This window comes from Pollachius pollachius (genome assembly GCF_949987615.1).
Source record: "Pollachius pollachius genome assembly, chromosome: 4".
Classification (NCBI taxonomy): domain Eukaryota; kingdom Metazoa; phylum Chordata; class Actinopteri; order Gadiformes; family Gadidae; genus Pollachius; species Pollachius pollachius.
This window is the reverse complement of record NC_136937.1, coordinates 27095094-27114068: the sequence shown is the minus strand read 5'-3', so window position 1 is coordinate 27114068 and position 18975 is coordinate 27095094. Positions and strand designations below refer to the sequence as shown.

General features: G+C 45.3%; 1 protein-coding gene across 3 annotated transcripts in view; it reads left to right on the top strand.

Annotated features, from left to right (window-relative positions):
• The window catches only part of LOC307075268 (sodium-driven chloride bicarbonate exchanger-like), a gene marked incomplete at its 3' end in the record, with an annotated part of 47808 nt that overhangs the window by 28001 nt on the left and 832 nt on the right, over nt 1-18975 (top strand). For 2 of the 3 annotated variants that reach the window (XM_079735811.1, XM_079735810.1), the window contains exons 11-25: nt 1941-2087; nt 2587-2687; nt 5669-5843; nt 6580-6713; nt 7797-8042; nt 9659-9764; nt 10288-10449; nt 12592-12705; nt 12844-13005; nt 13622-13873; nt 14705-14773; nt 15079-15252; nt 16472-16594; nt 17424-17488; nt 17801-17920. In XM_079735811.1, coding sequence (XP_079591937.1) covers nt 1941-2087; nt 2587-2687; nt 5669-5843; nt 6580-6713; nt 7797-8042; nt 9659-9764; nt 10288-10449; nt 12592-12705; nt 12844-13005; nt 13622-13873; nt 14705-14773; nt 15079-15252; nt 16472-16594; nt 17424-17488; nt 17801-17920 — 2150 coding nt within the window. Of the gene's footprint in view, nt 1-1940; nt 2088-2586; nt 2688-5668; nt 5844-6579; nt 6714-7796; nt 8043-9658; nt 9765-10287; nt 10450-12591; nt 12706-12843; nt 13006-13621; nt 13874-14704; nt 14774-15078; nt 15253-16471; nt 16595-17423; nt 17489-17797; nt 17921-18975 lie in introns of all 3 variants that reach the window. The other variant, XM_079735809.1, reaches the window with a different exon arrangement.

The following is an 18975-nucleotide window of genomic DNA, read 5'->3' as shown; positions in this document are numbered from 1 at the left end:
TTCTTGTTCCTAGTTTTAACTTTGTCAGTGTTTTGTTTTTCTAGGTGAAGCTCTTTTATATATATAGGCTGCACAAAATGGGTTTAAACTAGTGCTGTCAAGCGATTAAAATACTTAATCGCGATTAATCGCATTAATGTCATAGTTGACTCGCGATTAATCACACTTTTTTTTCTATTCTAAATATCCCTTGATTTCGTGCTGCTAGCCTTTTAGTGAGATCAGAGAGTGTTGAGAAGGACAGTAATAAAATGTTTGGTAAGATGGATATAAGAGAGACCCGCAGTGAATTCAACCCGGTCCACTTGACATCGGGTAGGTGCATGACAGTGGTAGACCTACTGTAAAACTTCAATAGCCCAGGCTTTTATTTGTTTCAATCACTGAAATGTTGAACAAAACTCTTGCCCAGCAAAGATGGGAAATACTATAACATTTATTATCTAAACCAGTATGAATATTCCTACCGTACGTAGGCCTATACACATTACCAGGCTATCGAATAATGCCTACACACACACACACACACACACACACACACACACACACACACAGCACACACGCACACACACACACACACACACACACACACGCGGTGGCGGACTGGTAATCAGGAGAGTCGGGAGAATTCCCGGTGGGCCGATAACGTTTCGGGGCTGTTGGGCTGATTACCGCAGGATAGCAAAATTGCGTTTATAAAAGTTTCTTGCAGCGCCGTCCGGCCGCCTGAACTGTGCGCCCGCAACATTGAACTCTCGTGCAGGCTTGAACAGAGTGACACACACACACACACACACACACACATACTATTAAGGAGTTTTTCACCCGCTCCGTATCCTTGCTTGCCCCAACAAGTTTGTGCGGCGTTCTTGTTGTTTTGTTTCCGGTGTAGCTAGAGCCGGTACGGTGTTGTAGTTTTTCTAACGTGACTAGTTGTTGCTAGACAGCAGGGAAAAAAGCCGTTTAAGCCGTTAAAATTGGTTTGCGCTAACGCTGTTAATAACGCGTTAATCTGACAGCACTAGTTTAAACATAATTCTAAATATCAGAAATGGATACAGATTGAATTCCTACAATATTAACAACGCATTTGTCAAGAAAAAAATACAAAGCTGCAACAAAAGCTCACACTTGTTTTTGTCTGATGGGGGAGGCTTTTATTTTGAACCTCTTGACAACAATCACTAATAGCTCTAAGGGGCGACTTTTATCTTTCAAAGGCTCCTCTTGGCCAGTTGTCCCATGACTTGGTGTACCAGTGGTTTTACGGCATCTCTTAGTAACATTTAGTGGTAGCTTCAACGGGGGACTTTTATTTTGAAACGTGACCTCCTGGCCGCCTTCAGTGTCAGCTTTAAATGCATTTACATTTACATTTAGGGCATTTAGCAGACGCTTTTATCCAAAGCGACTTACAATAAGTGCATTTGTTACAATAAGTAACAAATGCACAAATGCAGACTTTTATTTTGAAACATGACCACTTGGCAGCCTTCAGTGTTAACCTTAAATTGGGACTTTCATTTTGAAACAGGACCCCTTGGCAGCCTTCAGCGTTACTTTTAAATGGGGACTTTTATTTTGAAATGTGACCCCTTGGCCACCTTCAGTGTTAGCTTCAAGAGGGGACTTTAATTTTGAAACGTGACCCCTTTGGCAGCCTTCAGTGTTAGCTTTAAAAGGGGACTTTTATTTTGAAACGTGACCCCCTAGGCAGCCTTCAGTATTAGCCTTAAATGGGGACATTTTTTTTAATGTGACCTCTTGGCAGCCTTCAGTGTAAGCTTTAAATGTGGACTTTTATTTTTAAACATGACCCCTGGGAAGCCTTCAATGTAAGCATTAAATGGGGACTTTTATTTTGAAACTTGACCTCTTGGCAGACTTCATTGTTAGCCTTAAAGGGGGACTTTTATTTTGAAACGTGACCTATCCTCCAGGTGTTCCACGACGTGGCGTACAAGGCCAAGGACCGCACCGACCTGGTGGCTGGAATCGACGAGTTCCTGGACCAGGTGACGGTCCTGCCCCCCGGGGAGTGGGACCCCTCCATCAGGATAGAGCCCCCCAAGAACGTCCCCTCTCAGGTACCCATAGACACACTACAACTGGGTACCATGGAGGGCTTGTACGAAGCAAGGCATCATGGGAGTTTGAGTTTGGTGGAACGTCGCCATTTTTGCGAGTACTCAAACTGAAAAGTCCTGAACCAACGTAAATACACCATAACCTAGGCTACTGAAATGAATGAATGAATGCATGACTTACAGACCGCTGCAATGAATTACAGACCATTGCTAATTTAAACTGTCTCAATTGTGAATAAATTGCGGTAGCACTGAATATTTTTTCGATCTATCAAATCTTTTGTTGTTGTTCTATTTTGTATCAAATGATTGATTTCTTTAGTAAGTAGCCGTGTCAAAAGATGGGTTTATTTTGGCATACATACCGGATCGCCATGCTAGACTTTTCTTATGAAGGTCACGTTTCGTGCCCACTAAATCATACCAATCAACATCAAACCAGCTGCGTGTGACCATGTGTCACTGCCAGGTATGATTGACAGCCGTGTTCCCCACACAGGAAAAGCGGAAGGTCCCGCCCCTTCCCAATGGGCTGACGGACTTGGGGGAGCTTGAGGACCATGAGGGGCACGGAGGACCTGAGCTCCAGCGCACCGGCAGGTAGGAGGGAGGAGGGGGAGAGAGAGAGACAGACAGACAGACAGACAGACAGACAGACAGACAAGACGGACAGACAATAAGTATGTGTAAGATAGAGTGAGAGAGAGAGTGTGTGTGTGTGTGTGTGTGTGTGTGTGTGTGTGTCTGTTTGTGTGTGAGAGAGAGAGTGAGAGAGAGAGAGAGAGAGAGAGAGTGTCTGTGTATGTATGTGTGTTTGTGAGAGAGAGAGAGAGAGAGAGAGAGAGAGAGAGAGAGAAAGTGTGTTTGTGCGTGAGAGAGTGAAAGATAGCGAAAGAGAGAGAGAAAGTAAGTGTGTCTGTGCTTGTGTGTGAGAGAAGGTGAGAGATAGAGAGAGATTAAGTGTGTCTGTGTGTGAGAGAGTGAGAATGAGATAGCAAGAGAGAGTAAGTGTGTCTGCATCTGTGTGTGAGAGAAACGAGAGAGGGGAATCAAGGACAGGGAACAGAGAAACGTGATGTGAATCAAAGTGAGACCCAGTGGTACCTTGACACCACCAAACGGGTCACAGTCTTGAACCTCTCAGTTAATTTCCCATTCCCAAGGGTCGTGACCGACGTCCGCTGACCAAAATACCCCTGGACGCCATTGGAGAGACTGACAACCAATCAGAGCAATGAAAATTGTGACATGCAGTGAAACATGTCTGGGGCGGCCATCTTGGTTGTTTATGAAAAATGCCTCCACGGCATGCCTCCAATAGGCTCCTACCATAGGGCTCTCCAATAGGGTGCTCCTCAGGTCTACTTGAAGGTGGTCCAAACCCTCTGCCAGACAAACAAAATAAAGATGTTAAGATTCGTTTGGTTCCCAGGCTATCCCTGTGGCCTGATGCATCATACATTTGTTTCCCCCATACATAACATTTCCATCACAAACGTCCTCTCCCGACCTGCTCTTCACATTCACTTAACTTACAAATGAATATTCCAGTAAAAAGCACTCCACTTTCTTCTCTTTCATCCTCATTCTCATCTTCAAACCTCTTATCCGGGTTCAGGATTGCGGTCGTGTCCTCTGTCATTAATTATTTAAACACCAGATGACGTTGATTTATGAAAGACCCAATAAGCTCCGGCCCCCAACTGAACCGCCAGTCAAACGTTCAACCAAAACAGAGGTGACGAAGGTTTATTATCTCACGGGACAAACACATTCAGCACATGCCTATTAATGCATTGTTAACTCTGGATTTAAATAATTGTGTAATAGCCACAAATCCCATTGGTAAATGATTGCTCATGATGTATAGCCACCAGGGAGCTACTAGCTGCTATTAGCAGCTATCTACTAACCCTACTCCACTAGCTGCTCGCTATGAATATAGGTAACAGCTACTAACTACCAGCTGCTCTACTAACAGCTCGCTATGAAGATAGCTACTAGGTACTAACCGCTAGCTGAAAGCAACCAGCAGCGCGCTATGAAGATAGCTGCTGGCTCCTAACCGCTAGCTACGCAGCAGGTGTCATAACAGCGTAGTAAAAGATGCATGCTGGCTGAACGCTTTATGTCAAGTGAGACTGGCTAGGAGCCAGGGGCTAGTACTACCAACCCCCCCCCCCCCCCCCCCCCCCCCCCCCCATCCTCTACATCACCCCTAGCTCTCAACCCCTCTCAGCCGTCTCCTGGGAGGGGGCATCACTGCCTCGGCCTGACACCGTACGGTGGAAAGCACAAGCTGCTGCCGTTGCCATGGCAACTGCCTCTGGCTATCGCGTCTGCGGTCCCTCGCGATGCAGCTCGCTGCAGCCTGAGTGGTCTTGCTTTCTCTCTCTCTGTTCCTCTGTCTGACTCACTCTTTCTCTCTGTTTCTCTGTCTGACTCTCTCTTTCTCTCTCTCTCTCTCTGTCTTTCTCTCTCTGTTTCTCTTTCTGACTCGGTCTCTGTCTCACTAATCCCATCTTTCTCTCTGTCGCTGTCTCTGTCTCTGTCTCTCTCCCTCTCCCTCTCTCTCTCTCTCTCTCTCTCTCTCTCTCTCTCTCTCTCTCTCTCTCTCTCTCTCTCTCTCTCTATCTCTCTCTTTCTCTCCAGCTAGCCTTTACTGTGCTAATGTGTGTTCCACTTTATGTGTTTAAGCCTTTTTTCAAAAAGCCAACACTTAACAGACAGCCAATAAGGATGTGAGGTCCAGACCTGGCCTGCAAGGATTGGATGATTAAAGTCCTCACAAGTATTGTTACCAAAATGTTTAGGGGAGGAGCTGTTTTGGGGTCAGTACATTTAGGTTAATGTGTCTAGAGATAGGGTTATGTGGTTCTTTGCATACATGCCTTTAACCAGTCCTTTTACATTAATGACTTTTTTCACAAAAATGCTTATCCGTACGGCTTCATTCCATTAAATATGTTCTTTATTATTAAATCGTCCTTCAGAGTCAGGGTAATGGTCACCGTAGGTCATGATCATGCTATGGCTATAAGAAGTGAGAGTTATTTTTGACTTAAATGTATAAAGTTGATGAAGAGGGAAAATAATCTTTCAAATGCCCTAGCAAGAGCCAGGGTCACACTGGGCTCTAGCTAGGGCATTTCACAGCTTGGTTTGACAACGTTTAACCACGCCCCTTGTACACTTCGCTCCTATAGAACCCAAGGTGTCCATTATCTCCTCAAATCTTTACCTCTCGCCTGCTCAAACCTCTTTGTTCGGGACTTGTAGGCTCAAGTCCTGCCACTGAAACAGGGATCCACCTCCCCTTTAAGAAGATCCCATGGAGGTTTAAGAAGCACAGACAACATCTTTTTCATTAAAATTTAAGGGATTTTGCTGACACTTTTATCCAAAGCAACTTACAACCATTCATTCACACACCGACGGCAGAATCAACTATACAGGGCGACAGCCAGCTCATCAGGAGCAGTTTGGGTGAGGCGTCTTGCTCAGGGACACCTCGACACTCAGCTAGGAGGAGCCGGGGATCGAACTAGCAAACTATCACCAACACCCGGTGTCTTTGTCAGGTTCATGGGTGGCTTCCTCAACGACATCAAGCGCAAGGCGCCGCACTACCTGTCGGACTACACGGACGCCCTCAGCCTCCAGTGTCTGGCCTCCTTCCTCTTCCTCTACTGCGCCTGCATGTCGCCCGTCATCACCTTCGGCGGGCTGCTGGGCGAGGCCACCGAGGGCCGCGTGGTGAGTGACACGTCAACCCACTTACTGTTTAGACTCTACGCACAGGGTTTGGAACCAAAATGGCCACCGGGTGAATGCTGGGTCGAGGGGTTTTGGCAGGAATAATAATGAAGACTTAAAAAAATAGAATTTGAAGCCACTAAAAAATAAATAATAATAATTTATATTTGGAAGTGGAAACATAATTGCACCCTGCAATTACGCAGACTGTTATCGACAATATAATATGTTAATAACTCAAGAGAGAGCACTAATTCAGAACCAAATCGGGAGAAAATGGAAGACGAAAATATGTGTTTTTCAAATCATAATTATTTGAAAATGTTGTAGGTGTAGTGTGACAGAGGATATTGACCGTGAAATCTAGTAGTTTTGCGCTCCTGTGACATTTGTTATTTCTCATCAGTGTAGACCTATTTTATACAGTCTGGTGTAAGCACAACAGTATTATCTTTTACACACTCACACATGACGAGGACAGCTTTTAGACTAAGTCTTTTTTTACTGATTTATTGATGTTTTATTTATCTGGCTTTTTTAGTTTATTTGTTTGTTTACTTCCTTTGAAGTAAGTATGTTCCTTATCTTCTCCCTCTTCTTTCTCCCCCTCACTCTCTTCCTCCCTCACTCTCCCTTCTATCTATCCATCCATCCATCCATCCATCCATCCATCCATCCATCCATCCATCCCTCCCTCTCTCTCTCTCTCTCTCTCTCTCTCTCTCCCCCTCTATAGAGTGCCATAGAGTCTCTGTTTGGGGCGTCCATGACAGGAATAGCCTATTCTTTGTTCGCGGGCCAGCCCCTCACCATCCTGGGCAGCACCGGGCCTGTGCTGGTCTTTGAGAAGATCCTATTCAAGTTCTGCAAGTATGTCCTCCTCCACCTCCTAATCTTTATTTGCATTTCAAAATAATAGCATGCATTCGCCTATCACAAGCTAAGAGGTGCTACTATTCTTTTAATAACCTGAGACTAGGTTGGTTCTTTCAAAATGAAAGCACCTCCTTGTAACTCACCTGGGAATGGCTTATTGTATTGTTATTAAGTGTTGTTTGATTAAGGAAACATGCTAAGGCGAAACGCAGGCTTCGCCGACAACAATGCTTCTGCCAGTTTTTATCTAGTTTGAAATGTCTGTTCCAGGCTGTACATTTTATTTGTTTTGGCCACTGTGTGTTGTGACTCACTATCCCGGATTGCCAGATATGAAACAAAGTGGCACACAAACACAGCGTGCCGCAGCCGTGACAGGGAGCAGACGAACTGGATCAACTGAGATTTTACATAATTGTACTTGACCTAAAAAGCTAAAAATGACCAGAGCCCTGTTAAAACACGGGTTAATCTTGGAGTTGCCTTTGAAAGATGGAGACAGCTTAGAACCCTGAAGGATTTCAAGATGGATGCTGCATGAACTGGTATATAACATGCAAATACACGTAGCGCTCGCCTCATCGTGTGCTCATGAGCAGTCAGGGTCCTCAACTTGGCATGAGCTTTGAGTCTTGGGAGAAGCGGCCAGAGACAACTCTCTCCAATATTGTGATTTGAATGCAGCCCCCATTTTAAACGCTCCTTGACAATGTTACATATCGTACAGTTTAAAATATTAGCCTTTTTCATATTTTTAAGAGAAATCTATTATCCAAGCATCGTGGTTTTGTTTTCATCTGTGTGTATGCGTGTGTGTGTGTGTGTGTGTGTGCTTGTGTGTGTGTATATGCTTGCGTGTGCGTGTTTGTGCTTGTGTGTGTGTGTGTGTGTGTGTGTGTGTGTGTGTGTGTGCGGGTGTGTGTGTGTGTGCCTGTGTGTGTATATGCTTGCGTGTGCGTGTGTGTGTGTGTGTGTATATGCTTGCGTGTGCGTGTGTGTGTGTGTGTGTGTGTGTGTGTGTGTATGTGTGTGTATGTGTGTGTGTGTGTGTGTGTGTGTCTGCTTGTGTCCTACCAGGGAGTACGGGCTGTCCTACCTGTCCCTGCGGGCCTGCATCGGGCTGTGGACGTCCTTCCTGTGTCTGCTGCTGGTGGCCACCGACGCCAGTTCCCTGGTGTGCTACATCACGCGCTTCACCGAGGAGGCCTTCGCCTCGCTCATCTGCATCATCTTCATCTACGAGGCCCTGGAGAAGCTGCTGCACCTGGGCCACCACTACCCCATCAACAAGAACAACAACCTGCAGATGCTCACGCAGTACTCGTGAGTACCGCGAATCTAACGCACCCCTAACTGGGCATTCACCTCTCACAAAGGGCTCGTGCGCGGTGCCACTTCCCTCCTCCCACAAATGACTTGCCAGTAAAACGAATCAAACGCACCTCTCCCTCGTGACTATATCTAACGCAATTTTAACTTGGTACTCGTAAGCACCGCCTAAACTCCTCCCACGCAGCACTTGTGAGTAATAATCAAACTGACCTCTCACTGGGTACTCGTATGCAGCGCCGCTTAATTCCTCACACAGATGGAAATGCAAGTACAATGAATAAAACACACCTCCCACTATGAGTGAGTCACTATATCTAACGCACCTCTCACTGAGGGCTCATAAGCACTGCTGCTTATCTCCTCCCATACAGGACTCGCAAGTACAACGAATCTAGCGCACCTCCCACCAAGGGCTAGTGAGTGACTATATCGAACACACTTTTAACTCGGTACTCGTAAGCACCGGGACTTGCAAATACAATGAATCAAATGCACCTCCCACCCAGGACTAGTGAGTGACTATATCTAGCCGACTCTCTGGTTCCCCATTTGCACCGCTGAACTCCTCCCACACAAGAATTGCAAGCACAAATAATCAAGCGCACCTCCCACCAAGAGCTAGTGAGGGACGATATCTAGCGCACCTCCCACGCGGTATGCCTATGCGCCGCCGCTTAACTCCCCCGACACAGGACTTGCAAGTACTACTAATCGAACGCACCTCCCGGCCAGGGTTAGAGAGTGACTACATCGAACGCACCTCCCACTTTGTATTTGCACATACGGCATTTGAACCCCTCCTGCGAGTACTGGCGGGAGACCGCTCATAATTACCCCTAAAACAGCCCTCCCATGGAGGACTTGTGAGGACCATTACAGTCCCGACTGGCCCACGCAGTACCTTTACCCTTTGTATAGACCTATTGGCCTGTGATTGGTTGTTGTTGTGATGTCACCAATTGTGCGCATCAAGTCTGTCGTCAGATAGACCGATAGAACGATAGAAAGAGTTTTTGGCCTTTACACATACTCCTTACCAAATATTGAAAAATGAAAGGGTGAAAACTGGACTCTGAAAATGGGATGGTGAACTGAACTGTCTATCCCCTGAGCGGGCGGGGGGGATGGGCTTCGGGTCATCCCCTAATGGACGCTCCTCTGTGTGGACTCATAATCCCATGCTGAGCGTAGCGCCAAAAGTGCTGTATTTAGTTATTTAAGCCGGTCGTGAGAGCGGGAGAGATTCTGCGGTGTGTCTAATGTGATGGCCGCACCGTGGTGTGATTAAAACCTGGGCGGGCCGCACCTTTATTGTCATTGTGTCATTTTGGGTTTGGTGATTTTCACATGGGTAGATGTTGCTCTGTTTTTACTACAGATGGGAAGGATGGCGACGTGTTTAAAATACAAACAAAACACACACAATACAGCCACACACACACGCACGACCCACGTATGCGCACACACCCACACAAACACAGACACACACAAACACACACACACACACACACGCGCGCACAACACAAGTGCACACACACACACACACACACACACACACACACACACATAGCTGGGGACATGACTCATTTGTGTGTGTGGCCCCCCAGGTGTGCATGTGTGGAGCCCAGGGACCCTAGCAACGCCACCCTCCTGTCTTGGGAGGACAGGAACATCACAGCCTCCCAGGTCAACTGGACCATGCTGGAGGTCGACGTAAGGACTACGCACCCTGTTTCCTGTTTCTCCTTATAAGGCTCTGGCCAACCGCACGGCGTGTACGATGTGTTGTGTATCGTCATGACGCCATCACAAAGCCTCTTTAAAGCCTCTGATGAATGAGGCAATGTAATGTTAACGCACCTTCTGTGGTGTAGTGAAGGGTCACGTTCTGTTCTATACGTTAATAGGAAGGGACAATCAGGGGATTCACAGTGTTTAAAAGAACAGGCCCTACCCAAACATATAGTACGTACGTACAATGAGAGGGCCTGTTTGACAGAGTTACTTCCTTAAAGAGTTATTAGGGATTGCACACATATATAAATATATTTATAGACTACCACCCTCAATGTGCTAAACATGGATTATTTCCACTGCTGGTTGCAAAACATCGCGAACAATGGCGGTGACCGTAAATATCAAATCCTCGCTACCCCTAAACAATTGTTGTTTTTGTTTTTGTTTGCTTTATGTCTATTGACTTCCCCTCACCCCCCACCCCGGCCCTCTTGTGCAGGAGTGCAACCTGTTCCACGGGGACTTTGTGGGGTCTGCGTGCGGCCCCCACGGGCCCTACATCCCCGACGTGCTGTTCTGGTGTGTGGTGCTGTTCTTCTCCACCGTCCTCATGTCCGCCTTCCTCAAGGAGTTCAAGACCAGCCGCTACTTCCCCACCAAGGTGAGGCATGCCCGTGCACGCACATACACACATGCACGCACAAACATAAATGTAGACAAGCATGCACACACATGATCGCACGCAGACACACACACACACACACACACAAACAGACGCACACACACAAAGGCATACAAACACAAACACACGTGCACAGACATACACCCATCCCCCACACACACACGCAAAGGCATATTCAAACACACACACACCATACAAAGAGAAACACACCGACAGAGATAAACACATCCGAACAGTTTTATATATCAGTTCAAATGTCGATTTTCTTCAACGATCATGCATTATAGATGCGTTGCAGCACTGATCCCCTCACACATTAATCCTCCCGCAAAAGTTACCTAATTACCCTTGCACGGCACGCACGTGACACGCCAGAGTACATTAATCTCAAGCACACCGTGCAGTAAAGTGAAGTGAAGCCAGCTACTGCTAGCTGGATAGCGGAAAAGGTATCGCTGAACAAAAAACAGTCCTCTGTAAGCACTGCGATGGGATGGTCTCGACGTCACGGGGAAGCACGATAGCATTTGAGGGATCACTAGCCAACACAATAGAACGAACGCACGAAGAGAGAGGGAGAGTCGGGCAGACGTGGACAAAGCAACAGCCCTGGAGGAAAACAACCGCCATTTATACAGACGCTCTGACCATATAACGCCCGTCCTCAACCAGCTCTGCTTGGCAGCATGACCTCATCGCTGTAGTCGTTCCTTATCTCAAAGGTCAGGATGTGAATCTCCGCTCTGCAGCGAAATGGCTTCAAGAAAATGTTAGAATCCTGGACCTAAGGTTGGAGAAAGAGCTTCTGGTTTAATTGGAACTATTTGTTTTGTGGAAAGGGATTTGGTAATTTATTGACAATATCGTTTTTTTATGCAGTGGTAAAAGCACTCGAGGCTCAACAAAAATGAATAAGACCCCAATCACCCCTTTAACTCCACTTTATGAATACATTTTGATTATGCAACACATAATAGTTTTGCATATATATATAAAATACACAAACACATATAAATACACACACACACATACACTACAAGCTTTGTGTGTGTGTACACATAAAAACATGAACACACCCACCGACACACACACAATAGCGTTGTCCTCCTGTAGTGCTGTGGGAAGATTGTGTCGTGTTGCATTGTACTAACTTTCCGCTGGCTAAGTGCACTTTGTGGATTTACTTGTGTGGCTGATGTACTCTGTCACCCCATCTACTTTAGTGTGCAAGGACATATATATATATATATATATATATATATATATATATATATATATATATATATATATATATATATTTATATTTATATTGGTATCAATTATTTATTGATCCATCTCTTCACTTGTCGAGGATTGGCTTGTAAATGGGTCAGAACCGAAGCTTTGATTAATGGCACGAACCGCGTGCAGAATCAACTGAGAGGTTTTAAACGTCCCCTAATGTGCATTGTTTGTAGGCCTCATCATTTTCCCCTGGAACACTGATTGTTTAAGTATGATTGTGTAGATAAAGTGGGCTCCACATCCCACGCACTGTGCTTTGGGACACTCTCAATCTGCATAATGTATCCAAGCAGTTCCAAAGTCGTGTTTAAAACGCTGGCCAGATTGCACGCTTATCTCCGTCTCTGTCTCATATCTGTCTTTATATCTAAGCGTCTTTAATTTCAGACGAGCCAAACTGATTAGTTTGGTTAATCACCGAATGAGTTATTTAATCTAATTCAACCGCTCCCCGCCATATATGGTCGTCTTGTTACTCTTGTGTTTTCATGTGAGGTTGTTTTGGAACAAATGGCGCCATCTACTGGTTGTGTTTATGGCGGACAGCAGACGACGCTGCAGTCTGTTTTGCGTCGCGTCCACTCAGTCTGCTTATGAGTGTTGTCATTGAGAGGACACGTTTTGTTGGGGATGCGCTGTAAGCTACCGCCCCCTGCTGGACTTCAAATAACCTACGACCTCTAACTCCTTTGTGTGTATTAATAACATGAGTATTCAGACTTTCAGGTGACATAAAGAAACTTTTGAAGAAATCCACTCTATTTCAGTTTCCATCATGTATGAAATGTAGTTCACCGCAACTGTTTGGCTGAAACTTTTGGGTTTCTCCTCCGAAAGGTGCGTGCGATCATCAGCGACTTTGCGGTGTTCATCACCATCCTGACCATGGTGCTGGTGGACTACGGCCTGGGCATCCCCTCGCCCAAGCTACAGGTGCCCAGCAAGTTCAAAGTAAGTCCCTCCCTTCTCTTTTATAACCCGCCATTTTCTGCAACCACAGCAATCGCTTTCGACTAAGGTAAATGTGTAAATGATTGAGCGAATATCGGATTATTATATATATTTTAATAATCCCCACCCCCCCTCCAGCCCACCAGGGACGACCGGGGCTGGCTCATCAACCCGGTGGGGCCGAACCCCTGGTGGACCACCATCATCACGGTCATCCCCGCGCTGCTCTGCACCATCCTCATCTTCATGGACCAGCAGATCACCGCCGTCATCATCAACCGGAAGGAGCACAAGCTCAAGGTAGGAGGGCTCACGTACTAGATATTAATATGAATAATGAGGATAGTCAACCTCCACCGAAGGAAGCCCATTGGGAAGGTAAGGATGATGTGGGATGTGTGGATGTTTGGTTGCTACTCAATGAGCAGACTCTTTCTTATGGTTCAGGTCTGGGCTAGGCGTAACCTGGTGCCCCTCCCCCCCCCAATTTCTGTCCCACGCAGAAAGGCTGCGTCTAAAACCTGGTTCCCCCCAACCTCCCTGTGTCTTGACCCACACATAAAGGCTGTGTCTATAAACTGGTTCCCCCTGTGAGGCTCTGTCTATAAACTGGTTTCCCCTGTGTCATAAGGCTGTGTCTATAACCTGGTCCCCGCTGTGTCATAAGGCTGTGTCTATAACCTGGTTTCCCCTGCATCATAAGGCTGTGTCTATAACCTGGTCCCCCTGTGTCATAAGGCTGTGTCTATAACCTGGTCCCCGCTGTGTCATAAGGCTGTGTCTATAACCTGGTTCGCCTTGTGTCATAACGCTGTGTCTCTCACCTGGTTTCCCCTGTTTCATAAGGCTGTGTCTATCACCTGGTTGCCCTATGTCATAATGTTCCCCCCTCCCTCCCTGTGTTCCCTTCCCACAGAAAGGCTGTGGCTACCACCTGGACCTGTTTGTGGTGGGCGTAATGCTGGGCGTGTGCTCTGTGATGGGCCTGCCGTGGTTCGTGGCGGCCACCGTGCTCTCCATCTCCCACGTCAACAGCCTGAAGCTGGAATCCGAGTGCTCCGCGCCCGGCGAGCAACCTAAGTTTCTGGGCATCCGCGAGCAGCGCTTCACCGGACTCATGATCTTTGTGCTCATGGGCTGCTCCGTGTTCATGACCTCCGTGCTGAAGGTGGGCCCAGGAGAGGGAGGGGGGAGGGGGGGTGTGGAGGGGTCAAGGGGCGGCGGAAACGTGTTCGCGGAATTGCGTGCATGTCGACGTCACTGTCGGGGCGGCATGTGGCTCAGGAGGTAGAGCAGGTTGGCCGGTAACTGGAAGGTTGCTAGTTCGATCCTCGGCTCCGCTAAGCGGAGTGTACGGGTGTCCCTGAGCAAGACCCCTAACCCTAACTGCTCCTGATGAGCTGGCTGTCGCCTTGCATGGGTGTCACCGCCGTCGCTGTGAGAATGTGTGCATGAATGTGTCAGGCAATATTGTAAAGCTCTTTGAGTGGCCACTGGTTGGAAAAGTGCTGTGTAAATGCAGTCCATTTACCATTGTGGTCTTTCTAAACAGGAGATGGAGGTCAAAGTTATTGAGTAAATGTTGTGAAAGGTACGAACTAAAAATCAAATGCGATGTGTATATTCTCAAGTCGAATTAAATACTTGCAGTTTTGAATATATCTGCCAGTACACACAAGGTGGCAAAGGGAGAAACACATATGTTGTGAAGACACGCTTCATATTCATGCCCAAAATCTTACAATAACAGAACACACCCACACACTCACGCAAATGCTGTTGTTGCGAGATCCTTTTTAACTCCTTTTAACTTTTTAACAATTTTAGCCAATCAAAAATGAAATTATATAATTATTATATAATTATACATTATATTTCCTTTTTACATCTTGGCTAAATGGAAACGCTACTAAACAAGATGCTGTTTAACGTGTATCTCATTGGTTCATTGGCTGATTGGTTAATTAGTTTGCTAATTGAACACTGTGTGTGTCTCCAGTTCATCCCCATGCCTGTGCTGTATGGAGTGTTCCTGTACATGGGGGCTTCCTCTCTCAGGGGCATACAGGTGAGTTCACACAGCCCTCTCACTGATTATCAAAGGGGAAACTTTCTGTTTCAAAGTAAAAGTCCTTCCCTCAATATTGTGGGTTTGCCAAACTAATTAAAACAAAATCAAGGGGTTTGTGGCATATTTTCGGCAAAGTTAAAGTTGGAATAACTCAAGTACAATAAAATAGTTATTCTAAATGATCTTTTAAACGACAGAAAAATGCTAACGTCTAGGAAAGCTTAAAACTCAAATGTTACATGAAAATAAAAGCTTCTCTCTCTCTCTCTCACTTTCTCTCTCTGCCTCTCTCGCTCTCGTAGTTCTTCGACCGCCTCAAGCTGTTCAGCATGCCTGCTAAGCACCAGCCAGACTTCATCTACCTCCGCCACGTGCCCTTGAGGAAGGTGCATCTCTTCACCATCATCCAGCTCACCTGTCTCGCCCTGCTGTGGATCATCAAGACCTCCCGGGCCGCCATTGTCTTTCCCATGATGGTACAAGCCATGCAGACATACTTCAAAATAAGAGTCCGCAGGAGTCACAAAACTGTTTGAGCTACTTAAAGACGACGACCATGGAAATAACAAGATCCTGCCTTCTGGGGTCCGCCTTACGTAATATGACAGAATCATTCATTCATTCATTAAAGGGGACATATTATGAAAACAACACTTTTCCTGGGATTTGGGGTGTTGGATTGGGTCTCTGGTGCTCCCACACGCATACAAACTTTGAAAGAGTCTGTACAAGATTTTTTAAGTGAAATATGCATTTCTGAAAGTACCCCGCCTACAGTTGCCAAACGAGCTAGTCAGTCTCGCCGCCCCCTCCTACGTAGGAAGGGGGCACAGTTGAATATCACCTCCCACTTCCCCACTCCCCTCCAATCAGAGCATAGCTAAGATTTTGTGAACCAGCGGACGAGCAGCTCCGGCGGGGGGAACTCAGCGGCAGCCCGGCAGCTCAGCTCCCGGAGTAGAATCCCTTTCTTCTCCATGTCGCGGTTCATGGACTTCAGAGAGCCAAGGCCAAAGTTCCTTTCCCCCCAATTCTTCTCAACCATGGCCGAGATATCCCCCACAACGAGTCTTTACTTGTAGCACCTCAGATGCAGTCTTTATGATTCATAATATCATCCGAGGCGCACATAGCTTTTGGCCGTGATATTAGATATATTATATAAATACCCATATATAATATTATTATTATTATATTATATTATATTGTATAGATATAGAGCTCCAGGAGTCCGCAAACGGCAACAATCCCTTCTCCTCCTTTCTGTGGTTCAGTCTGACAGCTCATTGGTCAATGGGCAGCAGCTCATTTGCATTAAAGATACAGACACCAGAAACAACGCATTCTGAAGGGACTGAAACAGAGGGGAATAGCGGTAGGCGAGATCTTTTTTCCTAAAAGCTATATCCAGCAAACAGCTTCAAAAACATGTTTTCTGGAACTCAAATACCATGTTTACTTGTTGGGAAAAAAACATAATATGTCTCCTTTAAGAGCTTAGGCAGGTATGGCTGGGATCAATCAAAGCAATCAATCGATATTGGAGACACTACCCAAAGATATTAATAATCATCCGTTTATTTTTGTCAAGGATTACCAGTTTTGCTTTGCACAAATTAAAACATGTGTTCTAATTAAAGCATATTATACTACCATCACAATGCTAATATCCTGTGTAATTCCCCTTACCTCCAGGTGTTGGCGCTGGTGTTCATCCGGAAGCTGTTGGACTTCATCTTCACCAAGCGCGAGCTGAGCTGGCTGGACGACCTCATGCCCGAGTGGAAGAAGAAGAAGCTAGAGGATGCAGAGGAAGAGGTAGCAGCCCAGGGGTTCGATTCCCTGAGAGCTAAATCGAGTTAAATCGCCAAGAATGTCAACAGTCTAGCCCCGACCTGCTCCTGGAGTAATTCCTGAAGTGATGTGTTATAAAGCTTTTGCCACGCACATTGAATGAGTCACTCAAAAAACATTTTTAGAAAATGTACAATATGATGCTAATGAAATTCACACTTTTTATTAAACTATTCAGAATAGTTGAATTAAATGATCACATAGCCTTTAATGTCTATTTAGAGCTACCTCAGATGATCAGGGCTAAACACTCACTTACGTAATGCAACGTTTCAACAGCAAAAAGGAATGTAGCTGTTAGCTAACAGGACCATAATAGCAATAGTGTAAGAAGCTATTTCGGGATTGTTGTATTTATGTTTGGTAGAAAGGGCCATTTCAGTATTATGTTGTTATCATAGATGATAGATTCTGTTGGCGCTTGGCATTCCATCCGACCAACTTGTATTTATCAAGTGTTGACCACCCTGATACGTTGAGAGGGTAGACATAAGTATTATGCAGTGGAGGAAATTAAGGAAATTAGGGAAATTAAGGAGAAGAAAAAAAGAGCAGAAGGAAAATAAATGAGAGCTTTACTGGAGGTATTGTATGAGCGGTTTGCAAGGGTGACTTTTAATCAAAGCTGCTTAGATCCTCAACCTGTGGATTCTACTTCAGTCCACAATGACCTCTTAAACTAGCAAGCTTTATAAACTGAATAATATGCAGTGTCCTTTTTGGTGGGTCCCAGTGGAGGCATTCAAGGCAGCTCTGAACTGTGCTTAGATCATGATTCATTTGTTCTCTGCAGGAGGAGCACAGCATTATAGTGGAGGAGGAAGGCAACATCCAGCTACCCCTCGAGGGACACTATAAGTGAGTCGTTTGCATTGCTAAACGCTTTGAGCTTTTTCACTGTCATTGCAGAATCCCTGGTGGAAAAGCTCCAGAGAAAGCAGTCTTTTTTGGTTGTTGCAGACTTGGACTGCATCTTTATGCCCTGCTTTTTGTGAAAGCCTTTACCTTGATTTCTTGACATCAAAGTTACCATACATTTACATCTATTTATTTGTATTTATGTATTATTTATCATGTGTATATACTGTAGCTAAATTTAGTTTGTTTTCCTTCTGCCTATCTTTCTTTCTTTCTTTCTTTCTTTCTTTCTTTCTCTGTGCTGTAAAGGAGTGATACTGGCATCGATCCTGCTACAGTAAACATCACTGACGAGATGTCTAAAGGCTCCTTTGGAAATGTGTGGAAGAGCGTGAACCCAGACACCGCCAAGCAGGAGCCCAGTGCTAAGAGGTTAGCTCATTTTATTTAGCACTATGTCAACTAGTTTAACCTGGTACTGAGAGATTAGGTTACTTTATTTAGCCCTAGTATTTTAGCCAGCTTTGAATCGCGCAAAGGCGTTAGCTCCTTTTAACTGGCTGAAAAAGGTTAGCCATTTTAGACGTTAGCTGGATTTTACTAGTGATAAAATCTTATCTGGTTTTAACTAGTGCTATTATTTTTGTTCATTTTAATTAAAACCGTTGCGTAAACTAGTTGTTGCTTCTGAACAAGATTAGCTCCTATTAATAAGCACAAAAATAAGCACAATTTGTTACTTGTGCTAACTTCTTTCAATGGCAGTACGGTTAAAATTTGACTCCTGAAACTAAACCACTTTTTCCAGATCGTCTCGGGAAATGGTGAAAGATTTAAATAGACCCAAACATTTGCATACATAAACGCCCCCCCTCCTTGCCTTGCAGACTTCATACACCAACAACTTGATTTTTGTCGGGTAAATATAACCTGGTTTGGTTAGAGAACCACAACATACCTAGCTTGTATGTTGTAAGGTAGTTCGGTCCTCCCTGTATGCAGTGGATAATTGCCTGCCTGCCTTTCTCATTCCATTCCCAACCCTGTAGCTCCCCCTCTTAACCTTACAGAAGCTGAAATCCCAAAGGTAAGTTGTCAGTTTCAATGGACATTTCCGTGGCATGCCGTCCGTTGAACTAACACTACTTTCGGTTGTGTTTTGTTCTAATTTTGCATGCGCTAAAAAGTGAACTGATCCGGATCTCTGTAATGAGGCTTGCCCTGGGTTTGTAATTGCTCCCCAGGTTGCTAACCGCCTCTTGTTTTAAATATTAGATATTTTTTAAGTAGTGAAGGAAAAACTTTTGAATAATAGTATATCATAAAAAGGTTTATCTCTTAGTTCAGCTAGTTTAGAAAATACAAGTCAATGGCTTTTTCTCCCCAAACAGCATTCCTGCTATCGTCACCACTTTTTCAGTATTTTTCTATTAACATCAACTGAGAGCACAAACATAAGCATATCACCCCATTTTTTTTATATTGTA